This window comes from Nanorana parkeri, unplaced genomic scaffold (genome assembly GCF_000935625.1).
Source record: "Nanorana parkeri isolate BGI_ZX_2015 unplaced genomic scaffold, ASM93562v1 scaffold54, whole genome shotgun sequence".
Taxonomy (NCBI): Eukaryota; Metazoa; Chordata; class Amphibia; order Anura; family Dicroglossidae; genus Nanorana; species Nanorana parkeri.
In genome coordinates, this window is record NW_017306322.1 from 1,240,674 (window position 1) to 1,267,816 (window position 27,143).

Here is a 27,143-nt window from a genome sequence, read left to right on the forward strand (position 1 = left end):
CCCCCCCGACTGTGATTTTTTTTTTTTACGGATCCCCACTGCCACAGACCCTACAAGCAGTGGGGATCCATGGAGTCTCTCATCCCTATCTGGGATGGCTCCAAGGAGGGAAGAGAGATGACAGATTTTTTAAAATAGCAGTCATCAGCGGCTTGTGAGCCGCTGGTGACAGCTATAAATTTAAAGGGGACAGTCTGCTGAACAGTTCTACTATAAGCTGATGTTCGCTAAAGCGACCATCAGCTTATAGTAGAACTGTAAATGCCAGGTCCGTACGGCGTTCTGAGCTGGCCAGCTGGAAGCACTTTTGTAGCTCCGTACGATGTACGTCCTTGGCAGCGAAAGGGTTAAGACAGAGAGAAGCTGAAATGCCATAATTCTTGTGCTTTGACCATTGTGACTGATGGCCTAATTGTTGCTTGTACAGGTGTTCCGCAGAGCCAGTAAAAGTTTCAAAAGTGTACATTAGGCTGGGTTTAGTACATAACACTGTGAGCACTGATAACCCAGGCTTTGTCATGGTTTGTGAACAGCTAAAAAGGCACTAGTATGATGCTGTCTACGAGAACGAGTTAGCTTATCCGTGGTGTATTTGCTATTGCTTATAGTGACTATCTCCAAATTCAATACTGGCACTAAATATATACAGTATAAAGAAAGATGCAGCTACACTACAGCATTCCCTTTCACAGGCTGAGCATGCCAACTTCACAGAACTTGAGGTATACCGTTTCTTGTGAAGCTTTCCATTACTTTATCAGCCATATTGTAAGAGGAAGGTACAGTAACATTTATAAGAATACTAGAGAAAGAGTTAGTATGTGTACTTTCATTTCTTTTTCCAAAATCCCGTCGGCTCTTACATATAAAAAGCCAGTTTTTACCAGAAGTAACATTTTTATGTGACCTCAAGGGTTGTTTTTATACCTCTTATGTACCTAGCTTGATCTTTACATTTCCCAGTTCTTTCAAATCCCTACTGACCATGTTTTGATTATTACATATTGAGCAGTATCAGTTCAGTTTGATAGAAATCTGTCAAACTGAACGGTGAACCGTCGCAGTGTTTGGGCTTGCAGCTAGACTACTAGGATAAGAGGTCCAACATGAAACAGGTAAAGCTTCTGAACACTGTACAGTCCATGTTCCATTGTCTTGGGGACATCAAATGATTTAAGTGACTTATCCTAGGGATTCTTCAGACATTTATTTACGCGCGTAGGAAAGTGATTCAAAAGTCTGGTAAACTCATGCTGCTTGGAAGATGTAATTTATTTTGATTTTTGCTCAATTTCTAATCTAACCTGATCTTTCAAATTGATTCAAGATCTGTTATTTTTGGCATGTGCATGACTAAACACTGGAAATTGGAGATCTCTCTGAATTCTGCTCTTTTTATGAAAGCTGACAACTGTAATACTGTATTTCAGCAGTAGTTATTAAAGCGCACCTATCATCACGATCTATAATAAAATGACTTGTAGGAACCTGAACAACTCACCCAGCATGAGATATCCAGACAGGCACCCTGCAGCCTTCAGCGAACAAGTGGATAATGGCAATTAGCAGATTACAGGCACATCCCATAAAGCTGTGTATTGTAGCAAAGTTTTGAAGCTTATGTCTGAGTAAAATAGTACATCTTTGCTTTACATACACATTTTTCATGTTTTGTACCTTTAAAAACACAGCAAGTAAAAATCAATATCTACTGAGCTGCCAGAAATTCATTGTGCGCCTAATGTCTTGTTTGAGTGGACAGTACAATGCCTCTGCTGCACAAAAACTGTCAGCCAGCTATTAACATTGCTTGGGATTTCAGTGCAGCTGAGGCAAGTTACAGTGCACAGGAAGTTAGGAGCTCTCTGAATTTCTGGCAGGAACAAATATATATTTTTTTAGCCTTTTTAAATGGATTAAGAAAGGCGAATTGTTGTTTTTTTCCCCCCGAGACAATACAGTTGGTATAGGTTTCTTCCTGATTTCATACATTTCAGCCCTTCGTGTATGTCAGGCCAAACACTTTTTTTTCTAGTCTTGGATATTAGGGATGCACCGATACCACTTTTTTAAGACCGAGTACGAGTACCGATACTTTTGATCAACTACTCGCAGATACCAATTACCGATACTTTTTCTTAAAGGGACAGGTCACATTTTTTCTAAAGCAATACAAACTAATGCTTTAATGTCACTTTTTTAATATTATGATTCATGAGATGACGAGGGAGCATGACGCCGGCATCCCGGCCAATCAGAATGCCGGGCGTAGCATCATTACACGGCGCCTGGCTTCCCGGATTTGCTAGCTTCCTGACCAATCGGGAAGCCGGGCAGCGCGTCATTGCACGCTACCCGGCTTCCTGATTGGCCTGGAAGTCGGCTCCATGCTCTCTCATCACAAGTGACGAGAGAGCATGGAGCCGTTTCCTGGCCAATCAGGAAACCGGGCAGCGTGTAATGATGCGATGCCCGGCTTCCTGATACAGGAAGTACTCGTGCTAGGTATCGGAGCATTTGGGCGAGTACTCACCCAAATACTCGGTATCGGCACCGATATCGGTATCGGTGCATCCCTATTGGATATAGTGGGGGAAGAAGTGAAACACCTGCTGGATTTGCGGTTCAAGAGTTCCCTTTACGTCTTGCAAAATGTCAGCAGGACAACAGGAAGTGAGGGCAAATCTCTTAACAGAGACAGGTGCTCTAACCCTTCCCAACTCTGTCCAAAGTTAAGAAAAACATTTTTTTGGGTGGGCATACACTTTGGGGCACATTTATAAAGCAGTGAAAGTGATTTTCACTAAACATTCCCTAAGGGGGAAGCAATCATTGCAATTTAAAACACACACACTAGGAAGATTTGCCTGCAGTGAGTGTCAGATCCTTTTGCTTTTTAAATATGCCCCATTTTTTTAAAGCTGGTGGTTTCCTGTTTGGGATCTTAGCTGTTCATAAGCAACCCATGCTAAATTAAATCTGTTGCAGTAAAGCTTTTTGTAGGGGCTTTCAGAAGTGCAGCTCACTCTTCTCTGAAAAATATTTAAAAAATGCATCTTTAGCACAAAGACTGCTTTTAAACAACACATAAAATAGAGGTATGTTCAGATACCAAGTACATGTGCAGATACTTTTCCAGCTGCAAGACTAGACTAGAGAAAAATTCAAAAGTTAGGAGGCAGCTGTCATTTTCAGGAGCATACGGAGTTTCTGGGATTTGTGCATCCCTGTTTTAATGTATATTAAATTTTTTTTAATTTTTTTTTTTTTTTATAAATGTATATAAGGGATCCACCAATACCATTTTTAAAGTACAAGTACTGATACTTTGTTCAAGTACTCACAGATACAAGTACTTATAAATTTTTTGTTTATTGTCAACAAACAGTTAAAACAATACAGACTAATGATTTCAGGACAGTGGTAGAGCGCCAGAGCCAAGGGCCAGCTGCAACCCTGGTAGTTATCTTGAAAATGCCAGGTATCGGCCCTGGTATCTGAACATCCCTAATCAAATATGATCATTACTTGATCTGGATGACTTCACATCTGTGCCATCCACCAGACATCACTGGTCCATCATTCGTGGGGAGAACTGGTGACCGGTCAGGTTGGATTTTTTTTTGCACAATCATGGCCTGGTCTAAGGCCCCGTTCACATTGAGCGGTTCGCAAATCGTGCGTTTTGTCGCGCAATTTGCATTTTGCGCGATATCGCGCAAATGCTTGCATTGATCGAGCTTGAATCGCGGCTAAATTCGCTCCAAAAAGGGTCCTGCTGTAGCGACACACAACCCGCGACAGCAGGACCCTTTGCCCCATTGAGAAGCATTGGGGAGCGATATCGCGCGTTAAATTGCCGCGATATCGCGGGAATTACCGCGCGATAAATCGCTCAATGTGAACTGCAAAAAGCATGTCATAAATTGCTTTTTAGAAATAGCCAAAGCCCATTGACTCTCCTTAGACTGCCTACCGAGCTTTTGCCAAAGGTTCACGAAAGATAGAAGCGTCTATCATCAACAGCATCTGAGGGTGCAGAGTTAAGTATGTACTTACCAGTACTATAATGATTTTTACTTTGTATAAAAGGATTTGCCAGTTTTATACATAGGTGCGCTTTAAAGCTTTTTGCTGTTTCGTTTGCTTGCAGTATAGAGCAGAAAAGAAAGGGCTCTGCTTATAATCTTGTATAAAATGAACAATCTTTAATTCTTCAACTATTGCTTAATCAGTCAGCTGATCTTCATGGGAAAAAGATTTCAATTAAAGTTGGAATCTACCAAAAAGTTTGTTTACACGATCTCAGAAAAACTAAGATTTATATTTTTTCTTTTTTTTTCTTTCTAGGAATACCCATCACAGTGCCACCACCAGGCAAGTATTTTAATGATTATTTAATGTGCCAGCAGTTAGACTATGTTCTTCTTCAATTGGTTAGTATTTTTGTTTGTGAAAAAGACAGTGAATCATCCAGCTTGAGGGCAACCACTTGAAAAGTGAAAATGAATTCCTAAGCAAGACAGCCCAATGTAGCAGCCATGCATTAATGAAAACTGGTCAAGAAGTTAGGCACCAGCTATAATATCTAGAAGCGTATCCTGTCTGGTTTCTGGGACTTGTATAAAAATTTTTTTTACCAGCCCACGTTATGTATCGTGTCTTAACTTCAAGTAGGATTTTGAGACGATTTCAAAGAAATTGTTCTATTTTCTATATAGGGAGCCTAAGCAGCCAGCACCAAACAGAAGACGCTCAGTGAATGAGATGCTGCATCTCATACAATGGGCTGAACAGCTTCTAGAGATGCTGTGTGGATTTTTAATCAGGTAGAAGATGGTACACACAGGCAAACAAGTGACAGTGATGTTGCACTCGTATTATCTACTATGCCTGACAGTTAAGCAATAGATTTTGACAGCAGTTTACCATCTATATAAGTGGTTCTGAACCTGTGTAACTTTAGGACCCGCATTTGTCCTTGGTCATTAAGTCGTGGCCCAAGTCACACTGAACTGAAAAGCATGTAATTGCGGTACTGAGCACTCCGGTACGGGTGATCAAACTGTGGGCTGGTGGTGTCTGGAGCCAGAATGTGATGTCACTCTGGTCCTGGCACCTGTAGGGGACATACCAAGGGGCTTTACAATCAATGCAAATATGGATGGAGATCCCTCGCAGCCATACCCCCCAGCCCGCCCCACCCCAAGCTGACACTCAGCGCTGGGCAGCATATTTTGAATTGTAAGCTCCTCTTTCTAAATTAAGGGAGATATTCTTATTGGTGTAGATATGCTTTGCTTGAAGGAAACCTGTGAGACAAGCAGCTGCAACTCCCATTGGTCCAGTGAACCAGTACTTTGTGAGTTACTGACGCAGAACATCATTTAGCAAGTGAAATCGGAACTGCATGCTTGTTCTGGGGGCAGTGGCTAAAAGTATCCAGGCTATTAGATTGGCCTGTCAGCTAGGCTAACCATTTTCAGAAAGAGAAGTCAAGAGTGATCCTGTTTTTGTCATTTCCAGGTTTTCCCCCTCCACACGGCGGACCACCACCATCACTGATACCAACTATAGAGAGGTATTGATATACCTTTATGTTATTTATTACAGAACATGCATTATATTGAGTATACTAAATTCCTGGTTCTTATTTCAGAGATGACTGTTGGTATTGCTTTAGCTGTCTGGATACCAGTTGGTGACTTTAATTTGGAGCCTTCAGTAATGTTGTGTGAATAGTGCCCAGACGATATATGTGATGCATCAATATATTTATTTAAAGACAAGTAGATGGTATCTTAGAATTAACTTTAATAGCTCTGTATATTTAAGATGCAGCTGAGGGATTTGTCTCGGGAAGGAAAAATAAAATGGACATAAAAAAAGAGGGAAGACAGTGCTGTGCGTCAAGGTTAGCTGAATGACGTGTGCCATTGTGTGTATGTGGTTGGGGCATGGTCTCCAGAAATATTTTTATATGGCGATTCCTGGCTGACAGTACTGTGTGTGTCAAGGGTAGCTGAATGATGTATCATTGTGTATATGTGGTGGGGCAATGTCTCCAGAAACATTTTCATCTGGTGATTCCTGGATAACAGTCCTGTGTGTGTAGGTTAGGTGAATGACATGTACCATTGTGTGCGTGTGGTGGGGCATGGTCTCCAGAAACATTTTGATATGGTGATTCCTGGCAGACAGTACTGTATGTGTTTTGTGAAGGTTAGGTGAATGATTTTAGATGAATGATGTGTATGTGGTTGGGGCATGGTCTCAGAAACATTTTTATATGGTGAACCTCTTGCTGACGGTATTGGGTGTATGAATAGGTGAATGATTGTTTACCATTGTGTGTATGTGGTTGGGGCATGGTCTCCGGAAACTTTGTTTTCTCCTGGTGATTCCTGCTTGGTCATACACTGATTGTGCTTTAGAGGCATCTACTGCAGTAAGTCTCCTTTCTTATCCAAGAATTATTTCAAGACTATACAAAACGTAGCCCACAGAGTAATTCTTAAATAGTAGAGAATTGGAATATATTTCTAGCAGTGGTTCAAATTCTATCTTTTATTGTTTAACTTGGGCGGCAGAAGTGACAGCTGGAATATGTGTTACGTGTTTTTTTAATTTAAATCAACAATCCTGCATAAGTAGGTAGTAGCTGTACATTAATGATGTGAGAGTTAAATAGATATTTTATAGAATGGCGTTAGAGCAAAGTAGACACGTTCCCTATCCTAACTTAACAGATACTTGCCTACATTTCCAGAATCACGATAGAAAAACGTGACAGTTGGATTCATTCTGCTGGCGATGGTTAATGTTTTCCTGCCAATGCAGAAACAAAACAGATGTTAACAGGTATTGGTGGGAGAAATTGGAATAGGCACCAATATTCTCATTTACATCGTCTGCTAAAAGCTCACCGTAAAACGAGTGCAGCTTATACTTTCCATGTTCTCTGGAATAGAATACCAACTCCCTTAATAGGAGAGTCATGGAGAGAGCAAGAAGTGACGCCAGAAAACATTGAAAGGTAGAATTTCTGCAGTTTTCACTTCTGTTTAATGCTGATATCAGCACCAGTCTTTGAAGTGTTTGCTAACAGTGCTTGAGATGTCCCTGAATCCTCCTATTTTTCAGCTTTGTTACATAGAGGAGACACCTGGTTTCTAGATTCCTTGAATGTAGGTGCTATAAAGTGCACAGTATAGAAATTGTACTTCTTAGTGCAGTAAATGTGAAGAACGGTTAAAACATTTTATCATATTCCCAAGTATATTTTTTTGCAGAAATCCACCTCCCATACTGCTCTGTGGGTCCATCTTGTGAGATATGCTGGTCTGTGAGAGTGTATTCATAGCAGCACATGTCACAAAGCAATGGTGAAGGTGGCTGGTTCATAGCAATAGATTCTGAATTTCCTATTCCACATGCTTCAATATAGCACCATGCCAACATTTGTCAGGATGGAGCCATATAATGGGCAGGAATGCACAGGTAATTTGGGCAGCATTGTGCAGGCTGTTAGCACTGTGGCCACCTGGTGGACACATGTTGGAGTTGATTTAGTAACGGAGTAGAGCATGTTCACTTTGCAAAGTGAATGTGGTTAATATTTGCTTACAAAGAGTACCCAATCGCATGCAAGGAAATATATATATATTTTATTTTTTTAAGCAGGATTTGCACTTGCACATGATTGGATGATTTAAGTCACAGAGCTTCACCTCATTCACTGAGCTTAGGGATATGTCCCTTGCACGATGAAAATTCACTTTTGCTAGGTGAACAGCCAATACTCCTTTACTAAATCAACCCTATTTTAAATGGTCCATTGGGTACCTGAATCTAGGATGATAGATTTTTCTTTTGCCATGAAGCACTTGCCTTTATTTAGAACACGTATCACATTCTACTGTGTGCATTTTTGTTGTGTTTGTAACTGGATTTTGAAGATATATAAATGTGTACTAGACGTAAGACAAAGACATAGCTGTATATTGATCATTCACTTTCTTCTAGTGGTCACTCGTCTGGGTATGATGGACGGTCAGCGCCTGCATTCCCATATGGTAGTGGTAAGCAAGAGTTTTTATTGATAATGATGACGATCCTCATGTGACCATAATGTCTGTTTTTTTTTTTTTGTTGTGAGCTGTCTCTTGTTAATCACTTTATTATCTGGTGCCTTTTAGTATAGAGGATTATGACTCTTCCCACATGACCGCGGTGGTACTTTGCAATTGCCTACCAGCACCATAACATAGAGGCATAGAGAGATTCCTTAGTGCTGTGCATGTCCCGACTGGGATCTGCTCAAACCTAACACATTTTTAGGGGGGAGTTAAGGTAATGTAAGAGTAAGATGGTGCCGGGACAGCTCTGAAATGAACCTGTTGTTTTTTCCTGAATGTGCAAAGAATGTTTTCACTTTAGGAGCCCGTTCACACCACTTGCACTGTGTTTAAGTGATGTGAATAGGTCTGAAGCCCTTTAGGGATATTATGGGCCTTCTGGCCAGAATAATTCTAGGGCTGAAATCTTTAAAAGCAACACGTCCACCAAATGCATAAACTAAAATTACCAGATGACTGCACTTTGGGCTGCCTGTGAGTAATTTAATTTAGCTCCAAATCCATTCCTCTGTGCCCTGGCAGGATCAGGGCTTAGCTAGGAGTGGAGTAAATGTCTAGGTCTTTTATGCAGCCAGGGCTTCGGAATCGGGATCCTCCACAGCCACAAATAAACTGATTTGAAAACAAGTGTAGGTACTCAACCCAAAACAAAACTGATACATGAAAAAAAATTATATACAGAATCAATGTGAAATTTAGTAGAAGGAAAAACTATTCTAAAAAGAGTAAAAAGCCCAATTATATAAATGCAGAAGATATATAGATAATAAAACAGCTCAGACCACTGTTCAGCTGTTCAGTACAGGAGCAAGCTATGCAAATTTTGTTTAAGATAAGAGTGGAAATCCCAGTACACCACCATTGTGTAATATAAATTAAAATATTTGTATTATAATAAAAACAGTGTGGCAGCATTTACATCATATCTGAAGTAGGAAGGATTTAGGTAGTTTGTTGGATCCAATTCATCCACCCTGCATGTGACCAGACCTAAGGGTGTCAACCGGAATCCAAGAACTTCTGCTTATCTTACCTGATCAGATACAGCCACCGCAAATACATGTATTTATGATTAAAGAGATCAGATCACTGAACTGATTAATGCATTGTAAATTGATGAAACCGCAATGTACAGGGAATAAAATGGCTGATGGAAACAAGAAATAGTCTTGTAGAGTGGAAGATCTACCATACCAGACATCCTGTGCAGGGAGAAATAAGAAAGCTCCCACTGCTGTCGTCCTGCTGAAATGGAACAAGCATACAAAATAGGAAAATCAGAATCATGCTGATAGGAGGAGAGAGAGCAGTGGCAGAGATATGACCTCATCAGTCTGCTGCTTCTCCTTTCACTGCCCAGTAGAAAGGTGGAGGTGGGGAGGAGACTTGTAAGTGTTGTTGAAATGCAGCAGAGAAAAATCAAGTCTCCTCCACTGCGTGAGGTATTGAGTAGGGATGCACCGATCTATTGTCCCAAAATGGCACTTTTGGCTAAATGCTGAGAGTGCTACTTTTCTGCCAATACAGCGGTGCATCCGTTCTTTCTCTCCTCCAGGCTGGGCGCTGCTCTGTCCCAGTGGGGAGGTAAGAAACTGTCACAGGCGGCCGAGCGCTGTTAGTGGTCGGCTTCTCTCCTCCCCGCACCGCTCGGCCTCCTGTCAAAGATCGGCAGAGCTGTGTGTCGGTGGAGACAGCCAGCGCTGTCACAGCAGGCTGAGCTCTCCTCCATACACCGCTCACTCAGCATCCTGTGACAGCTGTCAGGATGGAGAGTGGTACAAACACTCAGTGATCAGCCATCGCTGAGTGTTTGTAAATTGAGGACAGGGTATGTTGACTATATCCTCAATTATGAATGAATGGGAAGTGATCTACATCACCTCCTGTCCATTCATGATTGTGTTTATAGTAAAACACACTGTTCACATGTTAGGAATGAACAGGAAACCTTAGTATAGAAGATTCCTGTTTATTTATAACAGGGGATGCAGAAAAAGATATTGAGTACTCAATCTCTTTTTCTGATTTTAAAAGGGTAATATCAGGGGTCTGTTTAGACCCCCAATATTTCCCAAAGCCCCTAAAAGTAAAGTAAAAAATAAAAATATTTAATAAAAATAAAATATTTGGAAAAGTTAGAAAAAAAACATTTTCGGTTTCGGCCTGACATTTTCTTTTTTTTCATTTCGGTTTTAAAAATTTTCATTTCAGTGCACCTCTAGTAGTGAGCTGTGTGAATCTTATAACTGTATGAACAGAAATAAAAGTCCTTTGGCAGACTCAATGGAAAGTGCAGGAGCAGCCCCACTGCAAGGGTTAATAAAAGGCTGGCCTGGTGTTCAGCTTTAAAGTAGAACTCTGGGCAAACCTTTTATTAACCCTTGCAGTGGTGCTACTTTTTCTTTAAACACAGCTAAACTGAATGCCGGTAAACGCAAAGTCTGAATCATACCATTGAAAATCAATGACATGCATTTATGAGTTTAGACGTGTGCTCTTAACGTATATAAACTCAGGACAGCCACTGCCTGTGTGAATAAGGTCTTACAAGCCCCATGTCCTTTGTCCTCCCTGTACTGTGTATTTGACCTCTTATCTGTGTTTTGATGATGTATCTGATAAGTTCTTTAGTCCTCCGGGGTTCCTTATGGATGGATTCTTGGATGCATGCAGTATATTTTCCACTGTATACATTGGGTGTTTTATAGCGCAGCTGAATATACACTGTGAGATTAATATTGTAATTATACATGATTATGCGTTCTGAAACTGTCATTACAGCTTTGCATAAGCTAATGGTGACCATATGGTCAGGAAATAGTTGCTTTCTTTTTCACGGGAAAAAGGCATTCTCTTGCTTTAGTGTCATTTTTATATGATCTGGCGTAGAGGAACGGCGTAGAGTCAGTTTGTACAAAATTGATGTATGACTGGTCAGTATGTAGATGTGTGTACGTTAACAATTATTTCTAGACATAATAAGCTGGAAATGATAAATTCTTCTACTTCGTCATATTAGAACAGCTTTGAATAGTAAGCACGAAATGTGCAGAAAGATGTCCAACTTGTTGAGCAATGTTATTAGATTGCCACCAGCTGCCTCCGCTTTGTTTTTTCCAAGAGCTCCGAGAGCGCTTTATCTGGCCTCTTTCTTGAGTGCTCCGGGTGTCATTGGTTTGAGGGGAGTAAATCAGGCTAAGAACATTGATGCCGTCTGCATTGTCCTTGCTGAAGGGAAGATAAGTACAAATTAAACTCTGAGCACTGGGAAGCTTCCAGCACATGGCTTGTGTATGGCGTATTTCCCATCACTTGTTTACAACATGAATTGCACAACTGCAAAATAAAAAATCTGCGTGCTTTTATAGCCATGCTATACAACTTAAAGTGCCTTTCCACTTTTACAGCTGAATTAGGATAACACCTACTTTATATTTGTTACGTGTTCCCATTCACTTAGCATAACTTTACATAATATATTTGAAAATTGCTGCTTATCTTTCCTGCTGAAAAACCTTTTTAGCTTTCCTATTAAGTTAAAGTCGTATTAAACTCTCAGGCCCGGTTCACACCTGGGCATTTTGTAGCACATTCCTACGCTCTGCAAAACGCTCAAACACCGAAATCCTATTATTTCCTATGGGTATGGTTCCCACCTGGGCGTATTACAGGCCGTATGAACGCGCTACAAAACGCCCAAAGAAGTACAGGAGCTTCTTTGGGGCGTATTTGCCGCGCTTATCCATTGGGATACAGCCAGGTAGCCCTCGGAAACGTGCGTTTCGTGCCGCACGTTTTTACCGTGATTCGCAGTTTAAAAAACGCGCGTTTCCGATATTCCTAGGTGTGAACCCAGCCCTAATCTTTTTTCAATAATGACTCCAGATCAAACAAATATATATTGCCCATCAAGGTATTGCTTTACATTTTTGTTTAACTACTTCCAATCATCATGTTTTTGAACAGCTGCTTCAAAGTCTCTCAGCTCAGCTTCTCTGAACTACCTGTCCAGTACAAGATCACAAGGGACAGAGAAGACTCCAGCGTCTACTAGCTTGGGGGAGAGGGGGCCAGGGGGGTGGAAGTAGCTTGATTTGCTGTGTTTGCGGAGACGCACAGAGCTAATTAGCACACAGAAGGGTGACTGCACAGCACTCTGCTTGAGAAAGGAGTCACTCTAAAACCGGAAGTCAGGACCTTTGCTCAGGTGACCAGCTGATTCTGCAGGAAATTAATTGTACTTTTAATTGTAAGTGATTTGTAATTGTTTACTTTTTTTTTTTTTACCTACTAAACAACTTCCTAGGGCTACAACCAACTAATCGATTATGAGAATAGTTGTCAACTCATTGGTTGGTTGGATCCCCTAGCTTTCTCCTCCACGCTGGGAGGAGGGCACAACAAGCAGTGGGCGGGTACAATAGCCAGCCTGCTCTTGCCTATAGCAATTTAAAATGGCCATTAGCAGTCTGGCTGTGTGTGGAATCTTGCCACTGGCCCTGGCTGAAGCCATTCAAGCGCCATGTGCTTACAATACAATTATAGAAAAATTAATTTAAAAAAAGGTGGGTAAAAATTCACTCTATTTCGGCCTGACAAATTCTGCGGGAGGTGTGTTACAGTGCCATTCATTTCAATGGCAACCCAAGCGCGCCTCCCACCCTCAGTGTGATCGCCCCAGCTGTATGCGTGGTACCGCAATGCCGTGCGTTCCAGTGCAGTGCGATTGCAAAAAATTGTCTCATGCAGTTTTATTCTAAAGTAAACTCTGTACCACTGCATTTGTGTATTTTATTTTAAATTAAGAATGGTATTTACAGTATTTAATGTTTTTTATCCGATTAATCGAAAAAATGATCGGCCAACTAATCGATTTATGAAATATAATCATTGGTTGCAGCCCTACACCTTTTAATTAAAGTAGTATTAAGGTCTGGGCGTTTTTTTACCTTAATGCATTCTCTGCATTAGGGTAAAAACTGCCCAGAAACTTTTTCTCCCCCAGTCACCCCCCACATGCCCGTCCCTGCTGCCGGTCCCGAAGTGATCCTCCCTGTACTTCCTGGTTGCAGGGGGAAGATACTGATGTCAGAGGAGCCATAGGCTCCTTCTGCCATCAATCAAAGTGTTGGTCAGAAAGGAGCGTGGCCTGCCACAGGGCTGCGTGTGTCTATGGACGCACACAGCCACTGCGGGCACGAGCGCGTACAGGTGCCTCCGTTAGCCGATGGAGGCAGGGGGCGGGGGGAAGATCGCTGCGGGGACCCACTAGAAAACGAAAATGACCTGTCTCCAGCCTGCCAATTGGGCTACATTGAGTAGGTCCACACCAGTGAGTGCTAGTAGCCCAACTAAACACCTTCCCCAGAGCTTGAAACATGTTATAATGTCTGCATTGTGCAGCCTAGTTGATTTATGCTGCAAATACTCCCACCCCCAGCCTGAATTCTGACATGCAAAGTTGTATAGGACTTTGCCTAATTGTAATTGTGCTTGCAGTAATTAATATTGCTTATGGTTTTTGTTTGACCACGTTAGCAGACTGATGGGGTTTTGTTTGCCTGTAATCAGGTTTAAAATCTGAGTGCTAGAATGACATTCTAAAACTCAATTGCTGGGACTTCCCAATAGCATACCACAGAGGCCAAACTAAGTAATTCCAATATAGCACGGCAAATTATTGGCCATACAAGTAAAATAACTACCTGGGTTTCTGAAGTAAAAACTGCAAACTTGAAGCAATTAAGATGAAAGGCGACTCCACGATTGAAACAAATCTATTAGATTGCATATTACATGTAAATCCCCACAAGACACTGCACATCTTGTTGACATCATGACAAGTCAAGGAAATTAGTGGGCCTGCAAATCCAGCTGCTTCTTGCTATTTCTGGCTCTTGTCCCCGTGTGGGGAATTTGTCTATTGGCAGATGTACGCTATAGGATATTAAACTCCTCACTTTAACCCTTAGAAGTCGGACTGATTAGATATATTTACACATTTATATATGGGAATTTTTTCAAGATGCCTATTTCTCATAAGGTCATACATTAGATAGTGTTTGGGGAGAGGGGGCCAGGGGGGTGTTCAGGGATTCAGGCAGCGGAGGGGAGAGACATTCCAGGAACCGTTTTAAGAGCAAGCCGGCTCCGAGGGCTGCAAGGGTTAAAGTGACTTTAAAGTAATTTTTTTTCCCCTCCCCCCAATGTTAATGAAAGCACTTACCTTATATGATGTTTCTTAATCCGATCTTTCCCTTCCCCCAATGTTAATGAAAGCACATACTTTATATGATGTTTCTTAATCCAGTCTCCTTTCGTGTCCTTTTTCTTCTGTCCCTCCAGCACTGCGGCAGGTGTCCGATCCAGCGCTGACTCCTCTGTCCTTGCTGGCACTTCCTGTCCCACGGTGTCTGCGTGCGGGTACACGCGTCCATAGACTTACCTTGTGCCTCTCCTCGTGCCCCGGCCAAAAATGTGAACTGCGCATGCGCCCGCCCGAGGATCTTCACATTTTCGGACGGGAGCGCACAGGGAAGACACAGGTGAGTATTAACCTCTGTTAAAGCGGAGGTTTTTTTTTTTACACTTTTTGCATAGATCTATGCAAAAAAAAAATGGAGGCTTTAAGTAAAATTCTGCCCGGAGTTCTGCTTTAATAACACCGACTTGTAAACTGTTACATTTGGCATTATCCACCATGTTTTTTTATAGCAATTTTTCTTTAAGAACTATATTGATGTAACAGTCCAGTGATAGATGAACACAACGGTGGAGCTAAGTAATAAATACAAGTATAAGAAGTAGTTTACATTCTTTGATGACACAAATCCTTCTGTATAATAAAATAGCTCACAGTTTAGTTGTTTTACATTTAATGGCACTTCTGGACTTTTTCGCAGTCTCTGCTTGGCACTGGTCCTCTATCTGATTAATATTAGCACAGTGAATCAGAGCAGAAATTAAGTACCCACGCTTGTATGATAATTGTTATACAGAGGATTGTGCACGGGTCATGCTGATTAGTGTAGGCGCTTAGTATATAATATCTCTAGTACATCACTAGACAGGACTTGTACTTCCCACCCTAATCAGCAAAACAACATGGGCAGTTCAAGTGTGAAGTGAGTAGTTAAAGCAACCAGTTAAAATGTTGTATTGTACTGGTCCAGCTTCAGTGTGGCTTGCTATGAGTAACAATTTCACTGTTTGACAAATGTAATTTGTGTTGCAGCAAATTTAAAAAGAGCAAAGTTACTAGTTCCTTATTTGCTATGTCAATTTCAATCTTTGTGGGAATTTAAAATATACTATGGCAGTGTTTGATACCTTTTCCTACCTGTAGTTATATATTCAAATTACATGTTGTTTTCTCTTACTATATGTTCATATAGTGTCCTTCCCCCACATGCCGGGTTCTGGAGGGCCATGGTCCAGTATGGTAGAGACAGCCAAACCTTGGGACTACTATCCTCGAAGAGAAAAAGAGCGAGAGCGTGAGAGGGATCGAGAGCGTGACCGAGATCGCGAAAGGGAGCGAGAACGAGAGCGTCCAAGAGAGAGGGAGCGTGAAAGAGAAAGAGAGCGTGATCATAGTCCCAGTGTGGGAGCCTATAACAGGTAAAGTTCTTTTGTGCAGGGTGGGAGGTCAGGAAAATGAATTGCTTTTTGTTATGCCACAAGTCCCAAAGATGGGTTTTATTTTTCCTCTAGTAAAAGAAAGTTATAATGAAACATTGTGATGTCACAGGGAAGATGAAATGGTAAAAAGTAGAAATGTTAGTGAAATAATGCACTATGTTGGTATGGTCCCTCAGAGTGCGTGTCACAAAGGAGTCATCTTCTAGAGGCAATTATAAATACTCTGCTTATGCAGCCAACCCCCACCAGGGCATTGCTTAGAAAAGAACTTGCTTGCACCAACAATTAGTTAAAACATTTTTTCCTGCTGCTGATTGGACAGATGTGGTCAGTCCTGTCGGCTCAATTTTGTGTGGTTTAGTTGATCCTGTTTGAAACAGTCAACTCCCTCTCCCGCGCTCCGTCCCGCTGTGTTAGTGCGGCCGAATGTCTTGGATGCCGAAGCATTCGGCCCGCCCCTCCCTGACTCCAGCATCCAATAAACTTTGCAGCCTCTAACAAAAAGCAGAGACATTCAGCATGCCCTTCCCTGTCTGCAGCCTCCAATAAACTGTGCCGCCTTTGCCCGCCCAGTCATTCGGCCCACCCCTCCCTGTTTGCAGCCTCCAATAAACTTTGGGCACACTTGACCCGCCCATCCCAGTCGGCAGCATCAGGCGCATTGGGACCACACTTTCCTTCCTTCAGTGTCTGATATAACAGGGCGCCTGAAGAGCCAGAACGTTCTGGATGCAGGCAGTTTCTATTGGCAACTTACAGGTGTTAACCCCATACTGCCATATTAACACAAAAATAGTTCTGGTTAAGTGGCTGAGCAGTTTAGATCTCTAAATGTGTCCTATTATCTGAACATGGAGGCTGCCAATATTCCATTTAGCTAAATATGACACCCAGAAATATTTCAGGCCCGAAGCATGAAGCACAGATATCACATTTCATTCCAGTGTTAATATGACATGTGATAATGCTTGAATAAAAGAAAGCAATGTTTTAGGACCGTGTTCAGGGCTAGTTCACACGAGTTCCAGCGCAGTTATCTGCTGGAAAGCACTGTATCACATGGTAAACTCCCCCCTGCGTGCTGGGCTGGGAGGGGCCGTGGCGGTGAATTGAAGTCACTAGAACGCGGAAATCTATTGTGCTGTGGGCATTTTGAGTTAATTGTTAATATTGAGCATCTGTATGCATATCATTAGGTTTACTCAATAGGGAGATACGTGCAGTAGTCCCAGTAAGCCTCTTAATGTTTTAAGCATAGGAATTAAATTGAACCATTAGGGATGGGCACCACACCCCCAATTAGAATTGTATACAAGAAAAGAAAAGCGGGGCTTTAAAAGTGTCCAAACCATACAAGACGTCCATCAAACATACATGGTTTTGTATAAACGTATATTTAATACATAAAGACTTGGTTACAATTAAAATGTCATTGACATGATACAATGTTACATTGAAATCAAGCTACCTCCTTTTGGTGCCCATACATGTGTACATATATATATAATTCATTAGTATAACATGGACTCCTTGAGTCCTGATTTCTGTAATAGTTGTATGATCCACTGTGGGCCCCATCTCTGACGCGTTTCGCAGCTGTATGTGCTTCCTCACGGAGGTTGGAGGTATCTTAATGTGTTTTGTTTTTCAAATACGTGTGGTTTTTTTTTTCGTTGGCAGATCTTATTGAGCTCGTCATTTGAGAAGTAGATTCTTAACACCAAAAATTGTGAGCAGCACTGCATTAGAGAATAATGCAGAGGAATGTCCACTGGTATATTTGATCATTTTAGCCCGGAAGTACCATTTAACAACTATGAACAAAAATGTATCTTATTTGTAGATCCTCAAATCATCTCTGAATTGGTGCTGACACTGTCCTTCCTTCTGGAGGGTGGCTACTTTTCTCTGTGTCCGTTGAAAAGTAGTCACCGCTCCAAGCTCACGCCTATGATGGACTACAATCTCAGGTTTAGTTTACTAATTTGTATTGACATTATCGTCTATTACGTGAGCAATCTTGGAGCGGTGGCTACTTTACAACACCCACAAGGTACCATGGGGAGGGAGGGGACCCTTCATACTTGGCTATGTGCATGCTGAACAACTTATTGACTCCATGTGATCCGTTTTCCAGGGTTTAGGCCCTTCTTCACTGACTGTGCTCCGTCGGCTAACGAAGGGAAGGAGTCCTGTGACGTCGATGTCCGTGACGGCTAACGAAGGGAAGGGGGGAGGAGTTCTGGGGACGTCGATGTCCGTGATGTCATAGGACTCCTCCCCCCTTCGTTAGCCGATGGAGCCACTTGGGCCGGTGAGTTTGCCCAAGAAACTTTCTGCACGTGCGCCAGCCAAGGCATTGGCCTATACACATACAGCACAGCAATAAAGTAATAAAATTAACTAGAATCACACTAATCCAGCACGTTATTATTCTGAGTTGCCCCACTCAAGCGTCGGCCATATTGAGAGGGGCACGTGAGATTAATAATATTATTATTACATAGTATTTATATAGCGCCAACAGTTTGCGCAGCGCTTTACAATATAAGGAAGACATTACAGTTACAATACAATTCAAGACAAGATGGTAAGGAGGGCCCTGCCCCTGAGGGCTTACAATCTAAGAGAGGAGGGGGAAATGATACATGAGGTAGCTGTGGGAATGAATTATGTGTAAGTGTGATCCTAGTTCATTTTATTACTTCATTGCTGTGGTGTATGTGTATAGGCCAATGTAGTTGGATCTGTATGTGCGTTATAATCGAAATTAATTGATTTTTAAACATTTCGATTAATCGAACACGAAAATTTTAATCATTACCAGCCCTACTTCTGGCATATTCCATGTTTTGGTTTTACACTGGTCAATATTCCTCATCGTCCTGATAGGACCCTTTTCTGTTGCTTCCCAGTTTCTGATGCTTTGAGGGATCTAGGAAGGCAGGAGTGCCTCTAGCCCCGAGGATCTGCAGGGCTTCCGGATAGGCAGGCTCATCCTTAGGGTTGTCCTAGGGGAGCTGCCTTTTCTACAGCTAGGTGGGTGTTGAGCTTATTTTTCAGCTCTTTTGAATTTGCATTCATGCTTGTTGGTGATTAGATCTACCTGCTATACCCTACCTACACCTTGTATAGGAAGCTCTAATGTACCTTCTCTATTGCTCATGCTGACTTTGGTGCAGTACAAAAATCAACAGCCAAGCCAGTTAAAGTAGCTGAGACCGAATGAATACTCTCTCCCTGTTCCTAGGTTACATTTAGAAGCTATAGAAAAGTGTTTGTTCTTATTTTACAAATTGCTTGCTTTTTTCTGCTCACTTGACAAGTTGATCTTTATGTTGAAGAATATTGGAGTAGAATGACATAGCCAAAACAACTTTATGGATACCAAAATTACATATGGAAATGATCACGTCGAGTAGGAATCATTGATGACATGATTATGAATATTTTGATGTGTATGTTTTCTGTACAGCATTATTGTGAAAAGAGAAGAGGGATTTCAAGCCATAAGCCAGCCCCTACCCAGAATCCCTCCTTTTCACAAAGATTGCCGAGACCCATTCTCCATCCCCCTTTGGAACTGTCCATATGGTAGTCATTAACTTGACTATGAGTGTCTAGGATTGCTAGCACATTGCTGAGTGGAAGCACTAGGAGTCAGTGTTGCCTTTTCTAGAAGTTGTTTACAGTGTTTACTTGTGGGTTTTTTTCTCCTTTAAGTAAATTGTGGTGTTGGGTAAATGCAGCATATCAACATACAGATTAGATGCTCTTAACTAGTACGTTTTTGTTTTAGCTGTGTAGTCTGTGTTATGGTCCTGTAAATGGCGTGCGTCTTTGTGTTACAAATTGCAGGGCGAGTGTTTTTGAAGTTAAGAAACCATCTCCACATATGTCGAACAGACACCTTGACTCCCATCCAGAACGTAAAGAACATTGCTTCATAGCAAAGTTGTGTTACTTGTCCTTGTAAAGCATTTTGCCCTGAAATAGTTAAGCTTAGTGGACTTAATTGGTTCCAGACCAGGCCAAGTCTCTGTGCTTCAGCCAGCTATGAAAACACTGAGGCATCTAAGGGGAGGCCTCAACCTTTTTTTATTCTTTCTCTTCTCTATTTAAATCGTCCGCTCTCCTTACCACTGCCATATGGCTTTTACCGAATGAACCAACCCATGCCGTCATTAAAGACAGCCATGGGGTTGTGGACCACGATTCACTCCTCAGCTGTATGCTGGTTTCTAGTGTTGGATACATATATTTTCCACATCAATAGCTTTATTTTAAGAGTGGGCTGACAATTTCCAAAATAATGGAGCATGTTTTCTAGAGCTGAATTGGATTCTGATTTTCCAAGCAGGAGGTTATGGTTACTTTCTACAGGTGTCTTCTATACTCTGCTAGCCTTGTATCCCAAAATTTGTACATAGATGAAAAGTTATTTTCCCAGGTAAGGTGAAGCACAGCACTCTACCTGTTCTCCTCGGTCCTCATTCCTATGCTATGCTGTCTCCTCCATACCACTTTATTTTCACACCCCACTTGATCTGTCCTTTTGGCTTATGTGTCATGGCATTGAATTGTACATTGATAAACCATTCTGACAGCCAGTACTAGTGGGCCTCATACATTAAAATGTATCATACGTTACAATAAAGTCAAGTGGAGAGAGATATTTGAGTATCATCAGCATAGAGATGGTATTGGAAGCCATGCAAGGTTATCAGCTGACCAAGGGAGGAGGTGTAGATGGAGAAGAAAAGGGGTCCAAGGACAGAACTTTGGACCCCTACTGAAAGAAGGGAGGAGGTAGATTTGTAGGATTGAGTTGTATTTTTGTACATCTTTTCTTTATTATTCTTGGAAATATGATATATATGTATATATGTGTGTGTGTGTGTATATATATATATATATAGCACTGTATAGTAACTAATATTTCTAATATATTTTATGCAACTTATGAAAAATGGTGACAAAAACTTGTAAACCTTAAAAAAAAAAAAAGAAATACAATAGACCAAACACATTATAGCTTCCATTTAATAGTATGCTACAGACAGTGCAGCTGCCTATGTCACATTAAAAATATCAAATGTTCATGTCCGAAGCAAGTATATTTCTACTTCTATCCTGACTGGGGTTTCTCATCAAAAATGATAGACTTGGAAAGACATGAGATCGGAGCATGCTTATTCATACAGTCATAGGAACCTGTATTATTGTGTTCTCAACTGTACTGCAGTCAGCGGTGTTCAGACACTTTCACAGGACTTAGTTTGTTAGCATTTGTTTATATGTAAATGGCTGTACACATGGATGGATATCTTCAAGCGTTACTGTTATTTTTAGCTCAGCGGTGGTTATATGTAATTTTCCAAGCATGGATCATTTGCTGGAACTTTGCAGCCATAATCTTGACTTTCGTGAATGCTGCTGCTAGTGAAAACATTGCTCTCTAGCGATTCTGTTTTGAATGAATGCCTCTGAGGAATGCATTGTAGTTGTACTTTGAGCATGAGTTCTCGCCAGGTAAAGTGACTTTACAGGAAGTATGGGAAGACCAAAATGTATCCAGTATAGGTTCACCTAGCATATTTGTGTTATAACTGTGGCACACACACGGTAGTTCAATACATTTATTTTATACCGGTCATGTACAGTACACTCCTTATATTTGGTTCATTGTTACACAAGGCCTTTTACAGGCTTCATTCGTATTTGTTTAGTACAGTTATTCATATCAAGATCCAATATTGAGTTTCAGGAGTGGAAATGAAGCAGACATTTCAGTCTCCATCTCCAAGACTTCACTGCTGTGAATTGTATGTAGCTAGAGGGCTGCAGTTCAATTTTCAGGATGTGACAGCTTAGTAGGATTCAGTACAAAATGTTTATAGTTAGCAGTATGTAAAACTATGACAGCATGGGCATAGGAAATAAGAGCTCAATATGAGTGTCAGAGATTCATGCCAAATTAAAGAGCAACACAATTACAGTCTAACACTGTCATGTAAATTTTTTCCTCAGCTTTGTAAAGTAAGTGAAATGTATAAAATATTTACAATCTGCTCTTTTATATTCTGGATGCTGGCACTGCCTACTGCTTGCTTTTAATTGCACCTCGGCAAGTGGTGTGTCTACAAATGTGGCTGTTGTGCCGTTTACCTCTGGTTTGCAATAGATGATTGTCCCTGGACGCAATCTGTCTGCGTCCAGGGAAAATCCTATATCCCGAACCGCAGGTAATTGTTCGATGTGCGATTACTTGTGGACAGCCACTAGCGGATATCGCCGTGTTGTTCACTTTGGCAAGCACAGTGGCCCCAGTTGAACGGGGGATCCCTGCCGCAGGAATTTGTAGGTTTATGCCGCAGGAATCCCCAGCTGCAGCGTGTATATGTAGCCTAAGTGTTTAGGGTTAGGTAAATATTTTTGTTGATTTTTGACAATGAAAAGGAATTCTATCTCTAATTGTGGTGTACTGTATGTCATTTGTAGTTGGGTGATGTATTTGTTAAGAAATTAGGTTATGTCTGGTAGGCGATCCTGCTAGGGGATAAAATGGATGAACACCCATCAGATGTGCTGACACATTACTGAACTCTCTCATCCAGTCTGTGTCATGTGAAAAGTTTAACATCTTATTGACTGTGATGCCTGCAAGACGAATAGCAATAAACACTAGCAGTGTTGCTTTCATTTAGAAGAGCAGTGATTGAACTACTAGTCCCCTGATGTCCTGTTGGCTATTTTCCACAATTGCAAGATAAAATATTATTAAAAGGCAGTTAAAGGAGAACTATGAGGTGAGTGCTTTTCACTCACCTCATAGTTCTAGCCGACCTGTGACAATGAGACTGTCACAGGTTGGCTCAGTAGATCGAGAGGTGAGGGAACACATACCGGTGTTCGCTCACTTATCGGTGCTGTCACGGCTCTCTGCCGTGACAGGGGAGGGGCTGGATTCCCCGCTCTGATCCGCCAGCGCTGGCTGGCGGAACGGGAGGGGGCGGATACAGCTGTTTCTGCCTCTAGATATGCAGAGCCAGGTGCCAGTCACGCAGCTGGGCGGTTCCAGACATAATTGTCGGGATCCGCTTCAGCTGCAGCGTCTTAGTATACCCGGAGCAGCAGCTTGTGGTATACTGCGGCGTCTCAGTATACCGCAAGCTACAGCTCGCGGAATACTGAGCCTAGGGTGACGGAAGTACGCTAGTTTGTGTCCTCCCGTTACCCTAAGGAGAACTATGGGGAAAAGCTTCTCCGTTAATGTAAAAGAACCCAATGAGAAAGTGGAGGTATTGACCAAAGCAACCAATAAGCATAAATGTTTGTTTTTTTTGTTCAGAGAATTGGACAACACCTCCACTTAGCTCCAGTTTTTATAAACCACCCCCTCATTATTGTCTATACAGTTATGGTTCCTTAGTCATGTCCCCTTGGGATGCAATTTAGAAAAGTTTTTTTGTTGGTGAACCTGAGAAAAAGAAGGCTTGTTGTCTTAAAAAAAAGGAGACGTTCTGAAGCACCATCACTCAGCCTAATACTTTTTAGAGGGTCAGTATTTATAACTTTTGAAAGAGCAAGTTTTCCATATACAAGTGTACTCCTTTTATCCAAGAAACTGTCTAGGGCTGTGAACACTACAACGTTACGAACCTAGCGTGCAGTACTGTGCGTTAGGTGTGTTGCGTAGCTATTCATCTGAATGGCACTCCAACATACCCTCTGGTGGCCATGCACTACAGATGAGCACAATGCAAGGTACCAAAATGCTGTGCATTGCAGTGAGAAAAGTAGTGCATACAGATTTTTCTGTTGACATCTGGCAATAAAATGCTGTTCGATTGGACCGAATGTCTGCTAAGTTCATGGTTTGCGCTACTAGACTTTTAGAGGAAGGTGTTCTACATCTGAGTTCTTAATGGTTCAGTCCAACCAAAAGGAGATGTTTAAGTTTCAGGTAGAATCTGGTGGACGAGATGCCTTCGGCCGTCTTGTATGTATTGGGAAACTTATGGTCTCTCCCATAGTTTTTACCCGTTTACTTGCCATCTTTATTCTTGCACCTCTTGCCTCTGGAAGGGTGCTTTGTGGCCCCACTTTTATTGTTGCATTCCTAATGATGGCATGTGGAGTGTTGGCCTCTGTTGTAATTGTCATGGCAGGTGTGCTGACCCGGGAGTTTGAAGAATCTTACCTGCAATGTCCTAAGAAACCCCTTAAGGTGAACAGCCCAAATGCTACCACTAGCTGTGACCATCATCAGAGACCTCTTTCTTTTGAATTGGTTTCTGAGGCTGAACTGTGTAAGCGGCAGAGATGAGCCATCTGTGATGACTGAAGAAAGGCATCCTGCATTTCTGAATACTGGTATCTGAGGAGCTACTTGTCTGCTTTGTTTAAACACCTCATTGGCAGAGGTTTGTGCAAGACGCCCTTTTAGGAGCTGCAGAGATTTTCCATTTTCTTTCTAAATATTTTACTGTAATATGTCGGGTATTAGTCCCTTGCACAATGCCTGTGCAGAATGAACATTCATTTCCATTCAAGTTTGAAATGAGCACCACACACTCCTACTTGCTGCTGATTTTGCACCTACACCGGTATACTATTCAGTGCACATCCTGTAATCCTCCCTTTCATGGGAGATGTTCTGAAGCACCATCACGAAGTGAGGGTCAGTATTTGTAACTTAATGCAAGAAACTGTTAGGGCCCTTTAACACTATAGTGTTGCACACCTAGAATTTCTTAATGTCAGGACAGTACAAACACCCCCAAAATTACCCCTTTTCTCTCCCGTTCATTGAAGGACACAGGGAACAGATCGGAGATCATGTACTGTAGGGTAATACCGCCACCTGCAGGAGAAGGACAAAGTAAACACTTCAGTATATTTAGGAAGAGGCATATTGAGTATTTTGAAGTTTTCTTTATTTTTTTTGGCACAATTTTTTCAAAATTGAAGAAAAAAGTAAATTTTAAAGTTTGTTTTTTCCCCCCACAAAGCTGTAATTTTAAGATACTTCTCACACATGAGCATACTTCGAATGGCACCCCAAAACACATTCTGCTGCTCCTCCAGACTTTTTAAAGGGGCAAAATGTACATCTGATTGCCTGACTAGCCATCACATTTTCCAAGGCCCTGGAGTGCCAGGACAGTAAAAACACCCACAACATGGTTGGCACTGGTAGTAACCAGGCCTGGTTCTGATGCACTACTTGGTACTGGCTAGTGTGAAGTGCTCCCTTTTCTCTCTCACACTGAATGGGAGAGCTGGCTGCTAATCACTGTTGTTGCTTATATTTTGTGATGCTGTAATTGATCACAGTAATAACCTGGTACTACTTGTACTACTTTTACTTGATTTGCTCCCCTTTTTCTTTTCTCTTGCAATTTGCACTGACCAGTGCAGATCACAGGTACTTTGCTGCATTTATATTTATGCAGTGGTACACTGCTTTGACTATAACCTAGTCATAAACCTAGTCATAAACAAATCTGTACATGGAATACCTTTGCTATGCTGAAAACTGTTAATGAAAGAATGCTGTGCAGGTGTGTGAATGGTGACCCGGTCCACTTTTTGAGATCTCACTGTCTGCCCACATTTTCTCCACAGTGAAGAAGAGCGATACCGGTATAAGGAGTATGCGGATAGAACAGAAAGGGGCTATGAGCGCCATAGGGAGAGGATCAGCAGAGAGAAGGAAGAACGGCATAGAGAGAGGAGGCATAATCGAGAAAAGGAAGAGTCCACGCGTCACAAATCATCAAGAAGGTAATATGGAGGAAATCTGTAAAAAGTGAAATTTGTGTTTGTATTTTTGTTATGTAATAATGCTGCAACCCGTTACCAGAGTCTTTGTAGGAGTGTGAGCATTGTTGTTTGGAGCACTGTAGTTGTCATTGTGCAAGGGGCCGCTGCTCTCACACAGATCTACAGCATTCTTCTGGGGTATCAAAAAAGACAAATGCCTAACTTTTTATGCGGACTGAATCCATTACATTAACCCCTTCATGACTGAGGCCTTTTTTTCATTTTTTGTACCCATGATAAAAACTTTTTTTTTTTTGTAAAAAATGTAGTAAATGATGTACTGAGCTCAATGTGTAATATACTCCAGTATTCATTGGTGTGTTATGTCACCAACCTGAACCTGGTGTGTAGCGTTTCAGCCACACAAAGCCATCATTTTGATGGCTTTGTACATTTGTCCTTTTAATATATGGAAGAAACATGCAACTAGAAAAGTCTGAACTCCCCCAAGTGCTGTCCACCTGGACAAATACTTTCTTCCAGTGATCTTTGCTATACAGCACTGCCCAACACCGCAGAGCCTTTTCAGCAGAAGCAATCCCCAGTGCCAGGTCCTCTAGTCATTGCACATGTGTCTATTCCTATGGATAAGTAGTAGTCATGGTGGCTTTCAGCAGTCCAGCAGAGTACTACTCCCCATAAGAATTATGAGGCCACAGTGCACTAAGAGGCTGTTTTTGCTAAAAAGGCAGCCACTGTTCACAGCAAAGATAGCTGGATAATACACAGATCCAATACATATAAGGGCGCTGTTTTAACCAAAAGGATTTGTTTTTCTGTGCATCCAATTCTGAGATTCATACAAATCGGCCACACCGCACAGCCCTTCTCTGCTACAAGTCTCCTCTTTCCCTACCTTGTGACTGGATAGTGAAAGGAGACAGATGAGCGCTTCTCTCTCCTCCTATCCTGTCAAGCTTCTTGCATGGCAGCGCAATTGGATTCCTGTGCTGCTCCTCACTCTGATCTCTGCTGTTCAAGGACTAAAAGAGGCTTTTACTGAGTTAAATTCAGGTGCTTACACTGCTTGCATTCAATCAGTACATGTAATGGTGTAGTAGTAATTATAGACTTGCACTAATTTGTGTATTTATATATGCCTGGAGTTCAGCTTTAATCTGATTTTTTGTAAATTCACTAGTAGAGGCAAACTTTAATGTAAGGGAGTCACATAAGGAATGTTTTGGTGTGCTGGTGATATGTAATAACTGATATTGTATTTAGACTCAAACCTTGAAATGTTCATCCTGAGGAAAGGTGGCAGAATGGACTCATTAGGCTCCCAGTCATTTTATGATTTAATGCCGCAATTTTCGTCTCGGGGAACTTGTCCGTGCAGCACACATTCAAAATCTACATCTGATGAATTAGAGACATCATGTCTTCCTTATTCACAGAAGAATGTTCTTTGATGTCTTGTTTTAATTGCCCATTTTGTAAGATAATCATAGCAAGTGATTGTTATTTCTTTATTAGTTTCTGCTCACAATTTGTACATTCTCTATGTACATTTTACCTCTAATTCCGAGCTGACTT

General features: G+C 41.6%; 1 protein-coding gene across 4 annotated transcripts in view; it reads left to right on the forward strand.

The window, feature by feature from the left end:
* FIP1L1 (factor interacting with PAPOLA and CPSF1) overlaps positions 1–27,143 on the forward strand; it is a 58,723-nt gene that overhangs the window by 28,467 nt on the left and 3,113 nt on the right. For all 4 annotated transcript variants that reach the window (XM_018575680.1, XM_018575668.1, XM_018575676.1 and 1 more), the window contains 5 exons: positions 4,351–4,377; positions 5,527–5,581; positions 8,026–8,081; positions 15,533–15,758; positions 25,410–25,568. In XM_018575680.1, the coding sequence (XP_018431182.1) occupies positions 4,351–4,377; positions 5,527–5,581; positions 8,026–8,081; positions 15,533–15,758; positions 25,410–25,568 (523 nt within the window). The remainder of the gene's footprint in view (positions 1–4,350; positions 4,378–5,526; positions 5,582–8,025; positions 8,082–15,532; positions 15,759–25,409; positions 25,569–27,143) is intronic.